General features: G+C 49.2%; 1 protein-coding gene across 7 annotated transcripts in view; it reads left to right on the top strand.

Annotated features, from left to right (window-relative positions):
* SNF4Agamma (SNF4/AMP-activated protein kinase gamma subunit) overlaps positions 1 to 22,178 on the top strand; it is a 420,535-nt gene that overhangs the window by 297,410 nt on the left and 100,947 nt on the right. For all 7 annotated transcript variants that reach the window (XM_075680298.1, XM_075680299.1, XM_075680300.1 and 4 more), the window contains one exon: positions 19,604 to 19,728. In XM_075680298.1, coding sequence (XP_075536413.1) covers positions 19,604 to 19,728 — 125 coding nt within the window. The remainder of the gene's footprint in view (positions 1 to 19,603; positions 19,729 to 22,178) is intronic.

Raw genomic sequence — 22,178 nt, forward strand, 5'->3', positions numbered from 1 at the left:
TATGTACATTTCAGTTCTTGCGTTCCCGGTTTTTTTTTTATTTTGTTATTCGGAGAAACAAATAACTTGATGGAGCGTATATTTTCTGACGCGGCGAGCAAGGACCTCTGTCGTCATTTTAGTAGTAACAGTAGTAACAGAGTGGGTGTACACCCACTCTGTTTTCTTCTTTCTTTTTCATTTGGCTCATGCACGGTCCTGCAAATTGTAATGATTGCATCGCGAAGCTGTAATCCTCTTAGTGGTCTCATTTTTCCGTTGTCCCGATGGCGCAATCTCGTGGAACGTCAGATTTGTTTACTCCCCCGAGTTTGAGAACAGTCAAAGTTATTTCTTCGATCATTCTTTTGTAATTTAAGTAGTACTGAGCCTATCGTTGCCTTGGATCATGGTAGTATTTTTTTGCTATGTCGAGTGTTTTCTAGTGCCGCTTCGATCAGTGAGTTTGCGTATCGGAGAGGCTTTCGACAGTGAGGCGAATAGAGCCCGCGTTCTGATCGTGCTGGTTGTAGCGCGCAGCTCAGCGTTCCAGCTTCTTTCTAGTTTGTTCAGCGTTATGGATTCAAAACCCGTTCAAAGTGATGCGCTATATTCGTAGGGCGCTACCAAACTTTTTTTTCCTTGTCTTTCTAACGGGACCTCTACGTTCCTCTCTGGCCACGCAATGGCCTCGAGTGGCCTTAGCTCGACGAGGCAGGTGTGAGGCCCGCTGCCAAACCATGTTTCTCGTCGTTTCACTCTTCATTCTGTGTTTTCCTTGCGACTGAATGAATATTTCAATTACGCAGATCGGCCTTAGGCCTAGCTGTCTGGAGTGAGACATGGAGAAGAGTACACACGTACTTGGCGTCTCTCATCTGATTTAACAAAGCCAGTAGCGTCCATTGCGATGCAGCCAGGCTTACATAATGTGCGCTGCGTTAGGACTATTTTATTCCCTGTGTCTGTGTGCGCGCAAATGTAACGATTAATCGTGTTAATTAACAAGAACAACGACAAATGAAGCTCCCTGTACCCGATGTAGATATGCTAGGCTTTGCTATAGTACAGTTCTCCACAACGTTTACGGGACAGGCTAACCGCGAGATAGTTGTATACCCGCGAAAATCTGGGCTCATGGCCTCGAATTCAAAGTTTCAGTGCACATATTCGCGACGTACTCAGTGATTCGTCAAGTTATGAGCGGCGTGCTTTAAGGAGAACCGAAATTCCCATTTTGCCGCGGAACCCGCGTCCCGCATACTTTTGTGACCGGCTGTTCTATATCAGGGACGGGCGCACAGCGAAGTCGCGCCCGGGCGCGCGATGTACAGCCGCGCGGTATACTTCGTTGCGCCGTCGCTGCGTACGCGGCCCCGCGACGTTGCGCCGCGCCGACGGAACGCGTAGCGGTATACACGCTGCAGCGGCAGCGAGGAGCCACGCGCCGCGAAGTACGGGCCGGCGCACGAGGGGGTGGGGTGGGGACGTCCCACCGCAAGGGCGCGGGAGAAGGGCACCGTCACGGCGACGCTGCGCTACAGCGAAGCCGCCGTCTCGCGAGCACCTCGCTTTGCAACGGCGCTCACGCTTGCGCCTGATGGACGGCGTCCATCAAGCTGAGCCTGTCCGCGGCGGGGCACGGCCGCTGCTGCAGCGCGCGCCTGCTGCTGCTGTTGCTGCCGGCCGCAGTGCAGTGGCGGCGTACAGAGTACTGTGTATGTGGGTTCACGTGGGCGGAGAGCGGCAGTTTTTCGCCCCAAGACATGTAGCCGCGCGCTCGCGTCTTTGTTTTCTTGCCGGGTGTAGGGATGAGCTTGTTTGGCGAGCGCGGGAATCGGGCTGCTGCTTTCGCTTCGGTCGATTTGTCTCTCGCCGTTCGGAGGCTCCGGAAGCGAGCGTCCCGCCGCACTCTGGGAAAATACAGTCGCCATGCATCGCGAGAAACGAAGGAGATAAATTGTCGCGCGAGGGTTGTTGAAGGCCCAGGGGCGCTGTAGCGAAGGGCAGTCGCGAAGGCTTGTAAGAACGGTCGAATAAGTGCGGTGCCACAGAGAGACTTGGATTGGGAATTGCCTAAGAGAGGAGAATGTCTTAGAATCGACCTATAGGCCACTTTGGTGGCTGAGTAACTGTGGCGTTCTTGCTACCGTGCACGAGGTCGCGGGTTCGACTCACGGCCCCCATTTCGTAGCGTGGCATGTAGCAAAGCTCGTATACCGAGATTCCGTTGTACTGCAAAGAACCGCAGCTGGTCAAAATTTATCCGCAGCCCCATGATATGGCGCCTCTCGTAACACATATCTTACTTTGATACGTGAAATAACTTAGAAAGGGAATCAATCAATCAATCAATCAATCAATCTACGCAGACCGTTACCCTTTCTCTCACTTGCGACATTCAAGTAGTTTGTTGGTCTTGCTCTCTCTTTCTCTCTTTATTGAATTTTCTTTTTTCTTTCTGGTTTATTGACCCTGGCAGTGACACTTCGCAGAAAGTTTAGACGTGAAGGTTTACGGTGGTCTGTTCGTTGAAGAGGTCGATGCGCCAACGTCCAGTTTCCAGTGTTGTCGTTTTGCCTCCGATGTCCAGGGTTTAGGACGTGATCGGCTTTCCGAACCGTCACGGGCCTGAAGTTCTTCGGAAAACATTTGTTGTTTTTATTGGTTTGTGAATTCTAGAGAGAGAGAGAGAGAGAGAGAGAGAGAGGAGGAGGGGGGGGGGGCAGGGAGTTTAACCAGCTACCCTACACTGGGGGAAGGGGGCATGGGGATGAAGAAAAAGAGATAGAGAAAACAGTTTCGTGCACAGTTGAAGGTGAATTCGCGAACGGTTTGAACATCCAAGGGATACGGACCTCGCAAAGTTTCAGTGGAAAGGTCGTAAGCTTGGCAGATGCTCGTGGTCGCGAATAAGCTGCGCTGTGGGTCCTATATTTGAGTTTGTTATTTATTTTCGAGACGTTTGCATAACGAAATTTCCGAATCCAATCGAAGCGAATAGACCGAAAAATGCAGGTTCTCGAATGTGGAACACACACACACACACACACACACACACACACACACACACACACACACACACACACACACACACACACACACACACACACACACACACACACACACACACACACACACACACACACACACACACACACACACACACAAACACACACACACAAACACACACACACACACACACACACACACAGTGATATCTTGCTCATTTTCTTTTTTCCCCTTTAGTTCTTTCTTTAGTTCTTGAGAAGGTTGGAAAAGGTAAGGGGAATAGTGTTATTTTTTTTTCTTCTTTCTTCGATTCCGCTAAGATGGCTTTACGAGTGAAGTAACAAAAAAACTGAGTCGGCATCCCGGCCCTGCGAAAGTGGATGCCCAGCGAAGCTGTTGAAAACCACCACTGCAATTGCTGAGGGAGGAATGCAATAGTTTATTGCTTTAGAGGGATTGTACGGAGTAATGGTAGTAATGGGAGTTATAGTAGTTTTGTCAGCACGCCGCCGCTGGTCGTATTGCCGTTTCTTTTCCCTTTGCCGCTCCTCGCATTTACGCTGCTCCTCAGGAGCCCGAACTATGCCTCGCCTACCCACAGCGATGCTGCAACAACGAGATCAGTTAAAGTATGGGGTTTTACGTGCCAAAACCAAGATTTGATTATTAGGCACGATGTAGCGTTGGACTCCCGAAATTTGGGCCACCTTGGATGCGTTAAAGCGTACCGAAATTCAAGTACATGACTATGAAATCAGTTGCTAAGCTGCTTCTTTTATACATGAAAGGCTAGTGACGTCGCTTCCCACGTTGCAAGCTGCCGTCGCCGCGGCAGCTTGCGCAGCCGTAGTCTTTACCGGGAAACGTATGCGGGGAGCGCTAGGTTCTTCGCATAGTTATAAGGAGTGTTTTATAATCAATTATATGGTTTGGGTGCTTCCTTTGTGCTTGCCCTTTATTGAAACGAATGATGTACTGCATGTTGTATGCGTGATACCAAAGAATGTCACTTTTCAATTCAATCGCTGTTTTTTTTTCACGAGGACGCGCCGCGAGAAATCTCGACCAATTAGAGGCTAGAGCGCCGCTGCAAAAGAGGAGAAACGCCACAGTTCCTAGTTGGCTCGCGACATATGCATGAAGGGTCAGACGGGCAGTTTGCACGGACCCTTTCCTGTGCCAGTAACCGTAGTAATCACGTGTACTTGGTCGCGGTTGAATAATAAAAAAAAAAGAAATAAAATATCGAATTCCCGAACCGAATACCTCGTTTGGAAGGAGGTGAGTTGTATCCGTATTCGAAATTTTGAATATTTGCTCACCTTATACTTCAGCGTCCCGGAGATCGTGCGCATGTGGCAAGCGAGCGAGTGGCTATCATCGTAGTTAGGACAACGTTTGTTTTCATTTTGTTTTCTATCTGTTTTCTCCCTCGCGATATTGCGTGTCCAGTCACTCAACGCAAACGACGGCGCCGAATCCGCCAACGCCCATGATGTAATAGCGGGTCTCGGCTCGTTCGACAGCAGCCTGACATCGCGGCGCGAAGGTTGAGTTAGCGTGGGCTCCAAATGTAGCTCGTTGTGCGTTAGCATGCCACACGACACGCTGCGCGGCTTGCGAATTTGTAGGTGATACGCAGCGAAGCGTCACTGTTTTGGTTTTGAAGCAACTCAAAACATAAGCTCTAAATCCAGCTTTGCCCAATAGGTAGGCAAGTTTGCGGAAAATCTCTCTCTGCACTCGGTCGACTAGGAAATGTGATGTATCAGCGAATAGAGGGTGGGTTTAACTTTCCCTCTCTCCATCTAAAATTTCGTACCCTCGCAGCCGCGCCGACGACGTCAGTGTGACGCGACGTTCTTACGCTATTATTGCGTATCAGTGCAGTTCTCTTTTTTTTTCTTTTCTTGTACGTGGTCTAAATCTGGAAAAGTTCTCGTGTCGAGTCTGACTTCGTTCTCGGGACCAGCGTAATTATCGTTTGTGAAAAACCCTTAACACGCTGTCACAACATGTGACTTCACAAGGATACAGAACGGGAACTTTCAAGAGTATGTCGTTGACCATTTCTCGATTCTAGACAGCTCCTTTGCATAGAAAGCGCCCTGCTCACAATAAAGGCAGCTGTTTGATGACATTTGCTTCGCATTTTTCTTTCAGGTTTTCCTGGTAAGACCGCGCTGCGGGGGAGGGGGGGGGGGTGTTCGCGCCGCGAACTACCGCCACTTCCACGCTTGCGTTTTTGAAACAATTTTGACGTCAAGCGGAGCTCGTACATTCGCGAATACGAAACTTTTCAGAAGACAAAGTACTTAATTAAAAACAGGGTACATAAAGCTTCGATACTTGTTCGGAAATTCTACGTCATGCTTCGGTGATTAATGGAGTTGTATGGAGGGAGGGGCTACGCCACCTTCGTAGTTAAGATTATGCAGTGGTACGATCAACGAAGAGATGCAGACAGCTTAAATTTCAGTGTTTGTTTTGGATATTTCTTAACTGTTCCAAGCGTATTACGGCTGCTTCATTTTCAGTTGACAATACCGGTGACACACCTGTGATTGGCCGCGTTTCGCGTGTTACTAAATGGAGTCCGACCGAAAACGTGAAAACTGTGTTCGAAAAGATCGATTGATCGACCTTGAGGGTTATAGCTACAGACAATACGCAAGTGTTCTTGCGTGGCAAACACGCACGCGCACGCACGCACGCACACGACACGCACGCACGCAGAAACCTGTTGCATAAGCATGTACCAACTGTACGCATTCGACCGCTTGGATCAGTCGATCAATCTTAACGACGACACTGTAAGGGCTTGGGCAGACAGCGCCATTTCGTCGCTATCGTAGTGTACATCGGGCATAGCTACACGCCAACGATTGTCGACTGGATTCGAGAGGGAAACAAAAAGTAAACGCCCATTGATATCTTTGACTAACAAGCATTTTTCCTGCAAGGCGTACCGTACTCCATCTCAGTAGCTCCTTGCAGTAGACAGCAAGAGCTATACGGTTTTCGTCAGCCAGTTACGAACAAGAATCGACCGCATGTTTCAGGCAAGGAAGAAATGTTCGCCTATTGTTAGTCGGTAATTCATCTGCGAACTTTTTTTGTTCATCTTCACCCGTTGTCTGTCCGTAATTCAGTCTCACATTACCCGTACATCCGTAGACGGACGAATAGGGCGGAAGACGCAACACGTCGCTGTCACGTCGTCTACTACTTTTCGTATTTTCCCAGCAAAACACAAGTTCACAGAAAGATGGAGTGATTAACCGTGACTTCTATAACATTCCTTGTTCTACCACGGTTAATCACTCCTTTGTACGCTGCGTCTTCCGTTAGGTTACACTTAACTTAATCATTTGCCAGCTGGTTCGGCTTTCCATCTTCCGTCAGTGTAGATTAGCAAACGAAGTGTCTTTGGGTTACCGTTTCCCGTCTCACTTAATTTATCTGTCTCTCTGTTTGTGTGCTCGCTCATCTATCCACTCGACAGGAGCCGTACACAGTAGGAGTAGCAGCGCTAGCTTTAACCTACATGTGCTGTTGTCTGGAAACGTACAGAAGGAGGAGGAGGAGGAGGAGGAGGAGGAGGAGGAGGAGGATGAAGAAGAAAAGGAAAGGAAGGAAGGAAGGAAGGAAGGAAGGAAGGAAAGGCTTGGAGGTTATAACCGGGCGCGCAGAAACCGTATTGACCCCGTGGAAACAGTAAGGAACGGCTTACAAAGGAAATCTCGTTTTGCTAAATAAACGCCCGTCTGAAATCGCCACCCAAACCTAGCTGGCTACTCCACTGATTAGCGGCCGCGAGAGATTGGCAACAACACGGAGCCGCTGTTGCCCGTTCCCGGTCACCTCCCCCCCCCCCCCCCCCTGAAACTGGTAGCTTTCGCCTCATTGCGCGGAGTCAGTGAGGCGGAGCGTGGTCTCCAGGGGCGCCCCCACAGCCACCAGCAGCAGCAGCAGCATCTGCGGATTCTTGATTGGCCCTCGAGGCTCGTCGCCGTCTCTCTCAGCGGGTGTCCGGCGGCTCCTCTCCCCTCCTCCCTTCGCTTCCTCGCGTCTCATGCACTGAGCGTGGAAAAGAGAAGCGCTGCCTGCGACGTCGCCGGGCAGTCGCCCGGTCGTCGCGAGTCTGCATTAGCGCGCGACGGGAGACAAATCGCGTGGACGCCGGCGCTCGTCTCCCGCTGCCGCCTTTTGTCGTCCGAGCCGATGTCGTTCGCGGCTCCTCCGTCTCTTAAGCGTCTTTTCTCCTTCGCACGCCCACGACAGCGCGCGTGGCTGCCTGGCGCGGGGAGACTCCCGAGGAGTTTATTCTTGTTCGCCGCCTCCTCTCCCCTTGCTTAATGCAAACCAGAGACGCCGTCGACAGGCAGCGAAAATGTGAAGGAAAGCGGTGGTCGCGTGAATGTGATTCAAATCCTCCCCGCGCTCATCCTCCTTGAGAGCGGGTGCGTATTTCGTCACGCCGGATTTGTTTCGTAATGGACCAGGCCGGCTCGAGCGTTTTCGTCCGGGCGCTTTGTTTTCTTCCTTTTTTTTTCTCGCTCTCGCTCGCCTTGTATGCGGCTGCTTCAGTCGCGTTAACAATAAGGGTTAGGTTGGGCTGGAGGGTGCGTATTTGTAACAAGTTATTCGCAGAGACAGGCAAACCGCAAAGCGGGGCTAATGTTTTCGTGTGATATCTTTACGCTTTCCACGGCGCTGTTAAGGGCACTCGTGGACGGCGCCGATTGCTTCATTAGTAAGCACTAAATTACGGACCCTCCAAGGCAAATACGTAGAAATGAAAGTCATATACTCTAAACAACCCTTTCTGTTATTCTGTTTTCTTTCTTATTTCCTTTTTTTATTGTTATTCGCCATGCAAAAGGCGATTTCTTAGAAGGCGGTGGGCCTGATTGTTTTCACACGAATGACTTTGGTTCCCTTTGTATGACACGTTCCTCCAATAATGAATTCACTGTACGTAGGAGCAAATTAATGAAAATACGGTGTTTTATTTTGTGACAGCTCCCTTCGGCGCAGTTTTTCCGCACAGACAAGATCCGGTGTCGGGCGTAGAATTGCCGCATTTCGCGGTACACCCTGAGCTTTCGTGCTTTCAAGCGTGCGATGACGAAAAAATGACAATAAAGAAAAAACGCTTTCGTTTTCTGACGTATTTATGGTACACTGCAGGAAGCACGTCGTTGTTGAAAAAGTGGACTCGTACGTTTAAATTTATGTTCAACCTGTTGTTGAAAGACCGTTTCGTTCGCGCATCCACCTGTTACTTATTGAAGGGGCACAAGAAACATTTCTTTCAGGATTTGTTTGCTTTCGATTCTGTTGTCTTCATTTTCAACGTCACGCTAGAGGGTGTAGCCAGTGCGCTTTAGAAACGTTTAGCCCTTTCGTGCGGAAAGGCGCGATCTTGTGAGGTAGGATTTCAATTACAGCGCACAAAACTGAAATTTCAGTGACTGTGTTTCACTTAGATGTGTGTGTAAAGTCATCGGTGGCAGCGATTAGTGTCGTATAGACACGCTCTCATTCTTTCGTTGCTGGCGTCCATTATTATTTCATTTCATTCGGAAAACCGACACATTCGGCGACCAGCCTAGGTGACTGGCGCAAACGCAGAGAAAGTCTGACGTAGCGCCCGTCAGTAATGCATGTTCCCCTTTCACACACAGCTCAACGTACTTTGGTTGGAGCGAAACAAAATTTGTACCGAAGTCGGACAGCGTACGGGTCGACTAGATTAATAAAGGGAAAATGAGACATCCACCCGTTCGAAGCAATTGCTACAAAGGAAACCCATACGAGTACCTCGAAAGAAAAGCCTCAGAGTTGAAGAAAAATGCGTCCTGGTCCGGGACTCGAACCCGGGGCCACTGCCTTTCTGGGGCAGCCGCACTACCATCTGAGCTAACCAGGCGGCTAGCAGATGGCAGATGGCAGTTACTTCTCTCCTCCTTGCGGCTTTCCGCAGAACTACTACGTCAAGCGTCGACTAGATACTCAAAATACTCACTAGAGGTTAAAAAAAGAATTGCAAATGATTGGACGCATGAAAAAGCGCAATACAAATGAAACGTAACTTTCTACACAACTTTTGACTGCAATGAAAACAAAACGAAAAGTGAAACAGGCACGAGAGGCGTATGACAGAGCCAGTAATTAAGGCAGATAAACGTCCGAACGCCTTGGTCGCTGAAAAGAGTTCCGCGAGATGTCGCCACTAGTATGCCGGCCATCCATTGTTTCGGTATTCCGTAATGGGGAATAGTACGCGGGTAGGGTTGCATTAGAGTGTATTGAGTTGCACCTCTTTAGTGAGAGCGCCACCTTCGGTGCTTTTGCTTTGGTAGCGCCGGCGCTCCGCCATATATGCGGCTGCGTACACAGCGCCCGGCCGCCGCGAGCGACACTGGCTGCGGCCTCTTCGCTCCCAGCCGGCGAGCGCGCGACGCGCGCTAATCTTAGCCGCCGAGGCTCTGCCAGCTGGGGACCGCGGGCCGCGTAATCGCGCCTCGACCCAGTGTCGTGCGTCACGTTTCTCCGGAGTCCTCCCCTGCCGCGGACACGCGCCGCCCGCGTTCCGCGCCGCTTGCCTCGCTGGCGGCCCGAAGTGTGCGAGAGTGTACGGGGGGAGGCGGGCTCGGGTGCAGCGGGCCAAAGAAGCGACCGGCGGTGGCGATGGCTTGTATATATAGGGTGTCTGCTGCATCCGCTCTGTGCGGGTGGCTGGTGGATGGACGGTTGTTGGATGGTGCTATTCACCCTGCCGGGCGTTCCGCTTCGGCGCTCTGCTGCAGCGCACCAGGTTGCGGGTTCGATCCTCGGTCGCGGCGGCCGCATCGCGGTGGTGGGCGGAACGCTCGTTTGCAGTGATTTGAGTGCACCTTAGTGAACCTTACCGGGGGTCCACATTTATCCGCGGCTATCCACTAAAGCGTCCCTTCAGACCTCAGTCCTGTAATTTAAGAATGAGTGGCGTGAAAGAGACACAGTATCAAAGAACGCAAAATTAGTTTCGACTGATAATGCATCTTTCTTTTTTTTGTAGCTCCATATTGTTTGGTTATGCAGAAAAAGATACGATTATACTAGCCAAAAAAGTGACGGTGGAATCTTCGCTTCTTGCTTTTTGCGATCGAACTGCCACGTTGGCGATGTCAAGATCTTGCTCTAGCTTTGAGTTTTTCATCCGTTTGCGTGCAAGTTTCCGAACGTTGGCAGCTGAAAAGTGCGGTTTTTTTTTTGTTTTAGCGCAACGTGTCACTTTTGTTAGCGCAACGTGTCAACGTTTTTGCGCAACTTATCATCTGCGGAGCCCTCCGCTGATGATAAGGTCGACCTGTTTCGTATTGAGCGTCTGTAATATGCCAATCAAGCTTTGTCTATACTTGAGTGTCCCAATAAGGCGCTGAACGCTTGCGGTTTCAACCTCGTTCTGGAACCTCGCTTCGCGGCCCGCTACCTGGCACCGCGGCCAAAGGGCGCGAAGTAACAGCAGCGCGCACTGCTTGGCCGCGAGGTAGGGTTAGGTACAGTGAAGGGTGCGCGCAAGCGAGGGGGGGGGAGGAAGGGGGGTTGACACGCATGCATATACGTGGCCCGCTTCGCCCGCTGCTTCAGTTGCCAGGAGAATTTTTCGAGTCCCTCGCTGTATGCAGCGTTGCACGTCTTTGACGCGTCCCCGTTAAAGAAACAGTAGACAACGAAAGCCCCCCGTTAACATTTATAGCCCGTGCTTTGATTTACAGCACTCTCCAAAGGTAAACAAGCCACCGCGCCCGCATAGGCAAAGCTATCGTTGGGCGGTATGCAATCCGGGCTTCGGGAACGCTTCGTGGCGCTTTGAAGGTGCAGGGGCTGGTAAGAACCGGGGTCGAATTCGCGAAGCTCTTTATTCGTAAGTGACGTTTCCCATTGGTCGGCCGTCTTTGCTAATGATCGTATGTGCGTCATCACGATTGGCAGTAATGTGTTCTCCTTCGAGAAATTATAGCGTTTTTGTGTGTGTGTGTGTGAATATGTGTCCTATTTTTATAACCAAGTGTACCGCTTTTGTACTCCTTAGTATTGTACGACAAATTGTTGAGCCGTAGTCAGATGCCAAGAAACTGCTGCGGTTGTCGTTTATACTGCATGGCAGCGGCAGTGAAGTCGGGTAAAAAAAGAAAAAAAAGAAAGAAAAGGACGTTCATAACTGTAATTTCGCTTCTATGTGCCACTGCTGGGCTGTCAGTAGAATAGCCTGCGTGGTTCCGCTGCGTTTGGCCGGTTCTTGCGGCAGCAACTCAACCAAGCGTTTACGTTTTGACGTTCTCTCAGAGTCAGTTAGTTGAGCGTGTGTCAGGCTGCAGTGGAATGCGAAGAAAGAAGCGTCTATATATATATACATATATATATATATATATATATATATATATATATATATATATATTCTCGCGACGCTAACTTTCATGCGTGCGAAAGCGGCTCTCCTTCGAGAAAAACTCCCTTTCGAAAGCATAGCATTAATTTATTGAATTGCGCGTTCATTACCTTAGAAAAAAAAGAAGACAAAAGAATAAATAACCTCCCTGCATGGTGCTTCAAATGGCTGTCAAACCTCGATGCGGCAGAGTTTCTGTCGACCTTTGTTCTTTTCACGCAAAACGGCCACCATTATGCACGTGTGTTCTGACGGAGAGGACAGGCGTCTACCGTCGCGGTGCTTCGGGGCTCGTCGAGCGATGACCCTACACTTGCGGGGCTTTCGCAGGCAACGTGATCATATTCACGTTCGTTTCGTCGCGCCCTTTGTTTATTTAAAGAGGCACCGCGAAGGGCAGCGAACGTGTTGCCCGAGCGGCGGGAGCGTAATGTGGTCCACACACGCGAGGGCTTCTTGGCAACTTGGCGTGCTCTTGTTCCACCTGCGCAGCTTTTTGTCATTCCGTGCGCGTTGCGGCAACGCGACGAGTGGGCCGCGAGCGACTGGTGCTCCGCTCCCGTCCCGGGTTTTCTTTTTTTTTTTTCCCCCTTCTTTTTGAGAGAACGCGACGCTCCCAAACTGCTCTCTGCAGAATACCGCTCGCGTTTCGTAACCATGCTGGCAGCCACTCGGCCGAGATGGTGCGCGTAACGTGACTTTGTTTTGATCTTCTTCTATTCGCTGTTTCCTTTAATGTATCGCCAGCAGGCAGGCGTGTCCGAGCCGAGGCCCACTTTCGTCGTGAGGAATGCTCTCGACTGGCGGGGTCGTCTGCTCATTAGCTTGCTAACATTACATTTACGACTTGGCACAAAAGTTAATCTGGCGGCTGGGTCTGCCGGGAACTTACGGTGACGTCACTGGTGTCGAATAAACGAGATAGCCGCCTGAAAGTTCTTCCGTCTGGGGGTGGGCAGCTAAGCAATTCGCAAAGTCAATGGCTTTCGACGCTTTCGCCATTGCTCGTACGCGCGTTTAACTGTCATGCTCGTTTAGGTTCATACTGTTCAGAAAACTGATCAGGCGCGTATGTAGGTTGTCAGTTATACTATTATTGATCTGAATTAAGACGTTCTTTTTAAACGTTTTTTAGAATGCAAGGCGCAGTCGTGACATGAGAGAGAGAGAGAGAGAGAGAGAGAGAGAAAACTTCAGTGATACCTCGGTGCTCGGAACTCATCTGCTGCTACAAGCAGCATGCGGTCGCAGCGTACACCGCTAGCTTCTCAAGAACGACTCCCTTGCGATGCGTCGTTTTCGCAAGCTACATTATCGCCAGCTACAGCCTCCGAAATATGTCCACATATATCACCACTGCTCTCAAGAGTCCGCGTTAATCTTGCACGACAGGTCTGTGGCTCGTGCGTCCGGCCTCCAATTCCATATTGTCGCAGAAGCGTTACCGAGTTCGATCGCCCTCTAATACTACGTAGGCAAGTATTTTTTTTTTTCGACATATCTTCTTGAGTGCCGAAGACAGGCATAATTGCTTTCCAAGAAATCATTTTTTTAATATTTAATTAGGATATCGTAAACGTGAAGCTGAAGATGAGAATACGCGGGTAGACGACGACAGCACGATGACGAAACGTCTGCACTTCCAGCTGTTTCTTTATTCTTCAGTGTGCTTTTCTATCTGTGGCCTCCTCGGCTCGAGTATTTTCCGAACCTTTCGATCGCGAGATGCGCGACCTTCAGCAGGAGGGAGCTGCGTGCATCGTAAGCACTCTGCTCCGCAAGGTGTATCGAGCTTGTCTCCCTGGAGTGTTTACGTACTCCGGTCGGCCGCGAGGGGAGCTTCCCGATCTCGGCTCGCTTGTTGTCGTCTTCGACCGCCCTCTCCTCCCACGGCGGTGTGTGCGCGGACGGCCGATTGTTCCGCGCTAGCGCGTTCGGCCCTTAATTAGACGAGGCGCCTCCGCTGGGACTATCGACCCGCGCGCGCGCGTGGTGATGAAAGGCTTCGATGGCGCCTCGAGATACTCGCTTGGCCCGCTCGCCGTCCCAGCGGAACCGGCAACCGTGGCTAGATCGTTTATACTGCGTCGCGTTAATTGAAGTACACACAGAGCGAGTGGCGACGCTGGTGGTCCTTCTGATACTGAGCTTTGTGATTCTTTCTTTCTTTTCTTTTAACGGATTGCCCCTCTGCCCTAACCGTATCATTTCTCCGAGCACATCTGCTCCTGTTGTTGCATGTTATGCGCAAGTTTCGGAACTGTGTTCTCGGCCTGCGTTTGCTGTTGGTGTGCTAGCGACTTGAAGTTTCTGTATATTGTTTGGTTGTATGCGAACCTCGGTCGGGGCTTGACCTGTTATGATTACAAGCGACAACTCAGATAAACAATAGATAGACACGGTCTTGTCTTCTAAAAAAGGGAGCTTCTCATTTGCTTGTTTTGTTCTGCCCATGCAATCCTCCGTATTTTTCGTAAGTTTTCCTCTTTTTTTCTTTCACTTGGACTTGCTTGCTCGCTTTTTTTTTTGTTCTTGTTTCGCGCCATTGTCCTGGTAGGTACGGTGTAGAGCAAACGCAGCCAATAGGGTCTTTTTTTCCCGCTCACACTAGTCAAAGTTCTGTCGTTTACCGCTCGCACAGCAGGCACCTTCTTATCTCCTTCGCACTAGCCATGTCGTTTCGGACCTGTCGCTGTGAGCCCGCTAGGTTAAAGAGAGAGAAAGGGAAAAAAAGAAGACGCAAGAATTGCACCAAAGTGGAAACCCTCGGATCAGGCGTAACGTCGGAGAACTTCAGTTTCTTGCCTCGGCGGGCATCGGTTGTTTGCTCGAGGTTCTAACCACATTTTTTTGGAGGCGGAACCACAACTTAGCAGCATGGGCGCCTTGAACGGGCGCTAATGCAACTTCGCTGTTCGACTCCCCTTCGCTCCGGAATGCTTTCGCCGTTCTGCGATTGATTTCTTTTCTCGGCCTCCCAGGAGCGGTTTCGTAAACTTTCCGTGAAATGCCTCTTACACTGATTGCAGGCTGCTGGCTGCTGAAGTATCGGATGTAGTAAAGACAAATGTCGCGATGCAAGCCCACCGTATCAGTAGGCGTAGCCAGGAACTTTTTTCGTGGGGAAGGCTGTTGTTGCGAAAACCCTGTTGTAACCCCTTTCTCATCGTTCTCACGAGGTTCAATAAAAAAAGGAAAAAAAAAAGACATTCGCAGGGTGTTCCGACACCAAAGCACTCCGCCTGGCTGCCCACGCCCATTGCGTTCTCATCTTTGAGTTTGCTTTGGCTTCCGTACCTTCAGACGAACGAATATTCGATCCATTTCCCATCGTTCGCTGATGGTATGGCTGCAAGACGGTGGTGCAGCAGGAAATTGTTTACATCGAAAACAAGTTGTGTTTGTGAAAGCGGGATGGGGAATAATTTTTTGCGCTGAGTTTTCCGTTGTTAAAATAGCTCCAGTAACACGAACGTCCATTGGTTCCTCTTTCTTAGAAGGAGCTCGCTTTGATTTTCGTGAAATAAGCGCTGAAGCGTGAACTAAGCGCTGAAATTACACGCTCAAACGTTTACCGAGCTTGAAGTCTCGTGGATTACATGGTAGGCCATATTAAACGCGATGAGCTGTTGAAGTAGCTTTCTTCGCTAGAACTCGGTGTTCGTGCTCCGGTGTCTTCAAGCGTGTCGGCCCGTTTAATAAAGTTTATGATGTGAAAATGTTCTATGCAAACAAAGTTCCATTAAGTAGGTCACGGTTCCCGCCTAATTGAGCCAGTATGGTGCAAATTGAAACCAAGGCGTTTACGTTGTTCGACAAATGTTGCTCCTTACCCGTGGGCAAAGTAGAAAAAGTATTTAGCTGCCGTCTACGAAGTTCCTTTATAAGTAAACGTAGTTGGCTTCATAATATTTTGGAAAAGTTATGTGGAAGGTCGATTTTGCTTGCAGAAAGCGCTTTCGTGGCGCACTAGTAGCTCCTGTAAAGTAGCCTTTTCCTCGAACACCAATGCAGAAGGTGAAGCCAGCTTGCAGTTGCGTACGGTGTGTAGTTTATTTTTTCTACGTGCGCAGCATCGTAGGAAATGCCGCTATTGCTCAACTCGAACGCGCTGGCCTTTACAGTGTAGCATACTTCATTTTTTAAAATTATTTAACACGTTGCGTTTGTCGGTGATTGAGTAGGTCGCACATGCGAAAGGAGCGTCCGCGAAAATTCGCAACGCTTTTTTTTTTTTTTTTTTACTTTTACTCATCGTTCGCTGTAGACGTGGCACCCTGAATCTGGCGCTGCATGACCGTGTTCTGAAAAGCCACTAAGACCCCATCGCTTTCTTTTTCGGTGGCCTTGGGCGGTCTCGTTAATTTATGGCGAGGGATAACTGGAGTGACGGTGGAATAGCGAGAGCGAAGCGGTGAGTTGGGCCAAGAACGGTGTGTGCCGGCGACGGAAATAAACGACTTTGCAACACATCACCCGCATTTCATCAACATCCTAAATTGAGATTGTCTGATTACGGAAGAGCGAGCCGTTCTGTAAAGATGACTGCTGTTATATACGGGACCGTTTCCTGAGCCTACTTCGAGTTCCCCAGACCACATCGAATCGCACCACAGCTAATTAAGCAGCGCAGAAACACGGATACCACATTCCTGAGGCGCGGCACGTGCAAACAAGTTGGCGGCCCCCACACTGCTTGACTCTTCCCGAAAGTGAACCGAGAGCCTGGCACTGTCGCGGGTAAAGTGGGTCCCGAAGCAAGACGGCTGTAATGTGCCGTGAAAACCTGGCGGCGTCGCCCCCATCCATCTATTGTGACGGCGCATTGCAAGTCAGCAAGGCAAGACCGCAGGGGGACCAAGCAGCGACTCTCTTCGCCGGGTGTGACTCCATCGCACGGGCGCCTACCATTGGCCGAAAATGACGACACCCGAGCGGGCTCGCCGATTGGCTGAAAATAGCGTCACCTGAGCGGGCTCTCCCATTGGACGAACGTGACGTGTCTTCGAGACACCGAAGGGCTTAAAAGACACAGACCGGGAGCAGCAAGAGAGCATTCCTAGAGCATTCCTTGATTCTTCTCTTTCGAGCTTCTTGCCGCGGGCCGCAGCGTCCGAGTTGCTGCCGGCCCGTAATGACTTTAAGACTGTTAATTGACTCTCACTGTAAATAATGTAAATAAACCTCCCAAGTGTTTCATCCCAAAGTCCTCCTCAACTCCTACACTGCGTAGACTTCGCCGGTTTTTCAACCTATAGTGGATGAAACACGGAACTTGCCCTCACAAAGCGCGCGCTTTTCATGCGAGCCTCACCTCGAAATCAGTGTGCAATCAAAGTTCTGGCGTCGGTACTGCAGTCTTTCTTCCGGCTTCCTTTTTTTGTGCCTATTTATTTATTTATTTATTTATTTTCCGGCTGTCAGTATGGTCGAAAGCATCTCGACGCATTTAGCAAAGTGGTTTAGGCGGTCATCGCCAGATGATGCAGCGGTGGCGCAGATAATCGTGATGTAACCCTGGGATGGTGCATGCACAGTAGAGGATGTGGACACGGGGAATCACGGTGGCATAGAGGCAATTATGAAAATATACGTTGCGGGGTTTTCTTTGTGTGGTTGCAGCTATATTATGGAGCTCTTAGCCGGCTCGCCAACAAGGGCGTTTCGAAAGAACACGCACTTATTCATTGAAGACCAATAGTCATAGATGATCCCTCGGGTGCTGCGTAGTACACAAGCAGATGGTACTCTCTTTCTCGTTGTGGTTCTGCCGCGTTAGTTACTATACTCGGCAGTTGCTAAGTTCTGACGAACGTTTTCTGTTTCTAGTAAGTAACCGTCATGGCTATCAAATTCCAGGATGCTGCCTTGAGAGAAAGAGAGCAGTAAAATTTATTACAGGCGTATTAGTTATTGAGACCCTGGCAGAGGAGCCAGCTTGTAGTCTATGTGGCCGCGACGTGGTTTGGGTCACGACATTTTGGGTCATCAGTCTTGGTCGTACGCTCCCAAGCCTCTAGCGTGGGAGCTTGCCGAAGAATTGTTCTTGGTGGCCCCCAAAGTATGTGATCTTGGTCGGCGGTTAGTGCTTCGCAGTGCCTGCAGTTAGGTTTAAACTCTTGCTTTCGTGGCCTGCTCCCGCTAGAGAATCGGACTCGGGAACCGGTGCGTTCTGCGCGAATCTTTGTAAAATTGAGTTAGTTCGTGATATGCGGGGATGGGTTTAAACCGGCCGTCCGGGTCGAGCGATCCCACCTCCCATTCATCTGCTGCTCGGGCGGCTAAGTAAGCTACTTCGTTGTCCAGATTGCCGTCATGAGCTGGCACCCACATTATATGGATGGTGTCCCGAGGTTTGAGAAGTCTGCTTGCAATGGGGCCGATTGGCCTCAATAGAATAGCTTCTTATGGCTGATTTAGAGTCTGACACAACGAACTTAACAACAGGTTGGAACGTGCCCATGGCAACTGCCGCCTCTTCTGCCTCCACAATGGAGGACGTGTTGTTGACCGTGACGGAGCTGATGGTCCGACCACAGCCATCAACGGCAACGATTGCGCAACGGCCATTGCCCGCGCAAGCGACGTCCACGTAGATGGCCGGTTTGTTTTTAGGACCTCGCCAGAGAGCGTGAGCCCTGGCTTTACCTCGATCCGTGTTGACCTTTTCCATGTTTTTTTGGGCAGAGGGGTAGTGGTAATTTTGGCGCGGATGTTATTAGGAATTCGGCTAGATGTTCACTGTGACGTCACGAGCCGGTCGCGTCTGTTCTCTAGATTATTACATCTTTTTAAACAACGAGAGACCTCACTGCTCATTTACCACTGCTTTTAACCTTTCTGCACATTTGAGCCCGCATCTACCTGGATATGTATATATATATATAATGAACGAGAAGAAAAGGGGACTAAGCGAGGGGCCTCATTTTTATTAATCATATCATAAGAATCCAACAAACATACGAAGGACAACACAGAGTAAGTTACTCGCACTTACTAACTGAATTAAAGAAGTGACAAATTAGTGGAAATTAAAGTGGATGAAAGAACAACTTGCCGCAGGTGGGGAACGATATATATATATATATATATATATATATATATATATATATATATATATATATATATATATATATATATATATATATATATATATATATATATATATATATTGTTCGGACCTGTGATTAGCGAAGCGTGTTTGAATGTCTGTAAAGTAGAGCGTTTATTTATTTTTCTTTCGAATATTCTGTGCCTTCGTTTCTTCGAACAGCGCTTCGGGCCTCAAAGAAATCGTCAAAGGCCCTTCGACGTAAAAAAAGCCAGCGTTTGAAGCGAAGACTTTGTGTGGGAAGGGGTTCTAAGTTGTTTGCGCGGTCGTCGTACTTTAAATGCGCTCGGCGCTTTCGTAACATGCATCTGACGTCGATGCGTGTGAAACCGTTCTCCGCATCTGAACGCAGCAAAAAAAAAAAAAAGAAAGAAAGAAAGAAAGAAAGATGGAACGAAAGAAAGGATAAAATGAATATAAACGTGCCGCCTCTGGCTTTGGCTTGCTTCTTTTTTTTTTTTTTTTTTTAAACTCGTGGCGGCTCCACGTCGTCGGCAAATCTGGGTCGTTTGTGCACGAGGCGCGTACTGCGGCTGGTGGATACAGTAGCACGCAGGGTTTCTACGTCAGCTGTTCTGTCCAGATTTGAAAACAAGAGTTGAGATCGCTCGTGTCTTGGCGCTATGTTTTATTTAATCGAAAAAGCCACCCGAAGCAATTTAAATGGCGTAGTATAAGGAAGCAAGGCGATGTAACTCTTCGCAAGAACAGGGTGGTTTGCGGATTATGCCTTTATCTTGAAAAAAGAAAACTAGATTATCATTGTTTCTTTTCTTGTTATGCTTTCCGCTACTGCTCCAGTGTTTACTATGCATTCGTATAATGTGGTGACGTTTGTTTACTGCAGCTTTATTATCACGTCCACTTGCGTATACTTACATACAAGCGAGCGCAGCTGCGGATTATTTTCACAGTGTCGCGCATTGCATTTGTGGCATTGTAAAGTGTAGGACCAGCGTCATGTGCTGCTGTGCTCCATAACGCTCTTCAAGTACAGCGCGCTTCATCCATACGACTGCTGCTATAATACCGTCTCCCTTTCTTTCTCTGTGTATGTGCAGGATCCCTACTGCGACGTCACTCGGTGGAGCCCGAGCGTCGCCGTGGTTCTGTGCAGCAGCAGCGGTCTCTCGACTCGCTCGACCACCACACCGCCCTTATACACAGGCACCACTATGCCGCCACGGTCAGTAGCACTCTCTCTCTCCCTCCCTCTCTCTCTAGTGCAAGATTACGTAGTCTCCCTCCGTTCCGTGTCTGCGGAATGTACCTGAAGCGTCCAACATTGTCGCCTAACGTGCCTCGACGTAGTATGCGACATTTAGAGGAAGAAAATTGAAGAGGAAAGAGCAGCGCCGTAGCTGTCTCTCGCAGTGCGGACACTTCAACAGCACTGCCTCCTCGCCCGCCGCTCCGTGGGGCACCGGGAGAGTGGGACGTCGAGGCAGCGTTGTGTCGTCGAGGGCGTTGTACAGCAGACGATGAAACTGACCGATGCTGTCAGCGCTTCTGAGCGCACGTGTGTGGCTTTCTGTGTCGCCTAGGTTCCCTTTCACTCTACTTGTGCGTGCGCGCGCGCGCGCGCGCGCGCGCGCGTGTGTGTGCATGCGTGCGTGCACTCTTGACAAATCGGCTTATTCAGCCATCGTTTCTTTTTCTCGTGTAGTTCACGCATCATAGCCCCAGTTGCTCTGCCGCCGTAAAACACTGCATAACGAAGTTTTACTTATTTTTTTATCTAGCTGTCGTTTCCGACTTTCGCGTCACGCTTTATAATGTAGCGGTGGAATATAGTGCATAGGAAACGCTCCGCTGCGTTATCTGTTTGTGCTTCTCCCACGGGCTTTAGAGTTTCAGTAGATCCGCTTACAAAATGGCATTAAGAAGAAGAAGAAGAAAAAGCAAGGCGAAGGAACGAAACACCGGCGTAGCCGGGACTGAGCACATAAAGGCGGAACGCGCGATTTATGTTCCTGCTGCTCGAAATGAGGTAATCTCCCGTCCGCGAAATCATTACCGAATTTGGCGCCACGGAAGAGCAGCCACCGATCGCTGCGGGAAGAACAGAGGGGAAAAAAAAAAGGAAGCCGGCTTAGTTTTGTTAGGGGGGAATAAAAACATGGAGATATAGGCATTCATATAAAAATCTCAAAGCTTGGAATCCGGCTGGTAACGGCTAGTTGTGAAATGCATCACGTCGCGCGCATGGGAGGCTTCTTTCTTTTTCTTTCCTTTTATTTTTTATCATTCTTTCTTTCGTTTTTTTTTTTAATTCTGCTTGAGAAAATGAGGCTATCTACACTTCCGGTCCTCTTGCACCTCTCTCCGCTTACCCCCCTTCGGGGAACGGCAACATTTCTTACGTTTCAGGTCGTTTAGAGGGACATATCGTGTTCCGAGAGCTCTAACGACATGCCAGATTTAAATCAATCCCATTTTGTCGTTTTGTTTGCGGCAGTGGTGCGAGTAAAGCTTGTGAAAGAAAGAAAGGAAGGGAAAAAAAAAAAAGAACACACCAAGGCAGCGGACACAAAACGATAGCAAAATCGCCTACACCTCTGACGCCGATGCACGTGGAAATACATTATGTCAGGCCTCACCGCTGGCGATTCGTTGAATAGGAGTTCGTGTTAGTCGGTTATGCGCCGACGATTGAGTAATCCTCGCGTATGCGTAGCGTGGCCCGTTTCCCTTGAACCGCTTAGGGTCGAGCTGAAACGTCGTAGATGCCCCGCGCCCTATTTTTTTTTTTTTCTTCCGTGGAGCTTACGGCGATCCCTAAGTTGCTAGTTCGCAAAGGGTATGGCATTCCGAACAGTCCACATCTACAGTGCGGTGAGACGGCCTTAAGAAGAGCTGCGCGAAGACAGTGCAGGTGCCCACGAGTCACGTCTTTTCCCTGTTGCTCCGTCTAAAAACGTTCGCGAACAAGACAGAATCTACTGACACGTACTTCTTTCTTTTTAAAAAAGATAACACTGACCAACTTTTGTAAGTACAGACTATTACGACAGCGGTGTCTAAGTTTCAAACGCCCGTGGAGTTTGCAAATCTTTGTTGAAATAGTTAGACATATGAAGCAAGAAAAATAGCCGTTGGCACATTTCCTGCTTCCGTACTAATTATAGCTTTAATATGCTTCACTGCGTTTTTCAACGCGTGCTGAACGATTACGATACCAGAGGAGTAGATGTGTGTCTCACTCAAGTGCAGCACACTTAGCAGCTTCGATGTGTAAGAAATGTTGTTGTTTTCTTTGTACGGCTTGATCATTCTTCTCAAACGATGTGGTGTTCAAAACACTCGAGTACTTTGATATTGCGTTGCGCTTCAGATGCCGTCATTGTTCATAAAAGGGGCAAATGACCCCTCGAGCCGTCATTGAACTGTTTTTCCTTCAATTTCCCGTTACAGTATACTGTGACGAAGCAACTACAGCAATCAATGTCAATATTTCGAAGCGTTCTCGAGATGACTGTTATTGACGTTGTCCGAATACTCGAAATTCCGAGTATCAAATTAATATTTCCGCTTCGAATCGAATACTTCGATTTGAATAATTTATACTTCATTTTTTTCGTATCGTCAATAACATCATTTCTACTATTGTTTAAAAGCTTTTTTGCCACAAAAGTG

Source organism: Dermacentor variabilis, chromosome 2, assembly GCF_050947875.1.
Source record: "Dermacentor variabilis isolate Ectoservices chromosome 2, ASM5094787v1, whole genome shotgun sequence".
Taxonomy (NCBI): Eukaryota; Metazoa; Arthropoda; class Arachnida; order Ixodida; family Ixodidae; genus Dermacentor; species Dermacentor variabilis.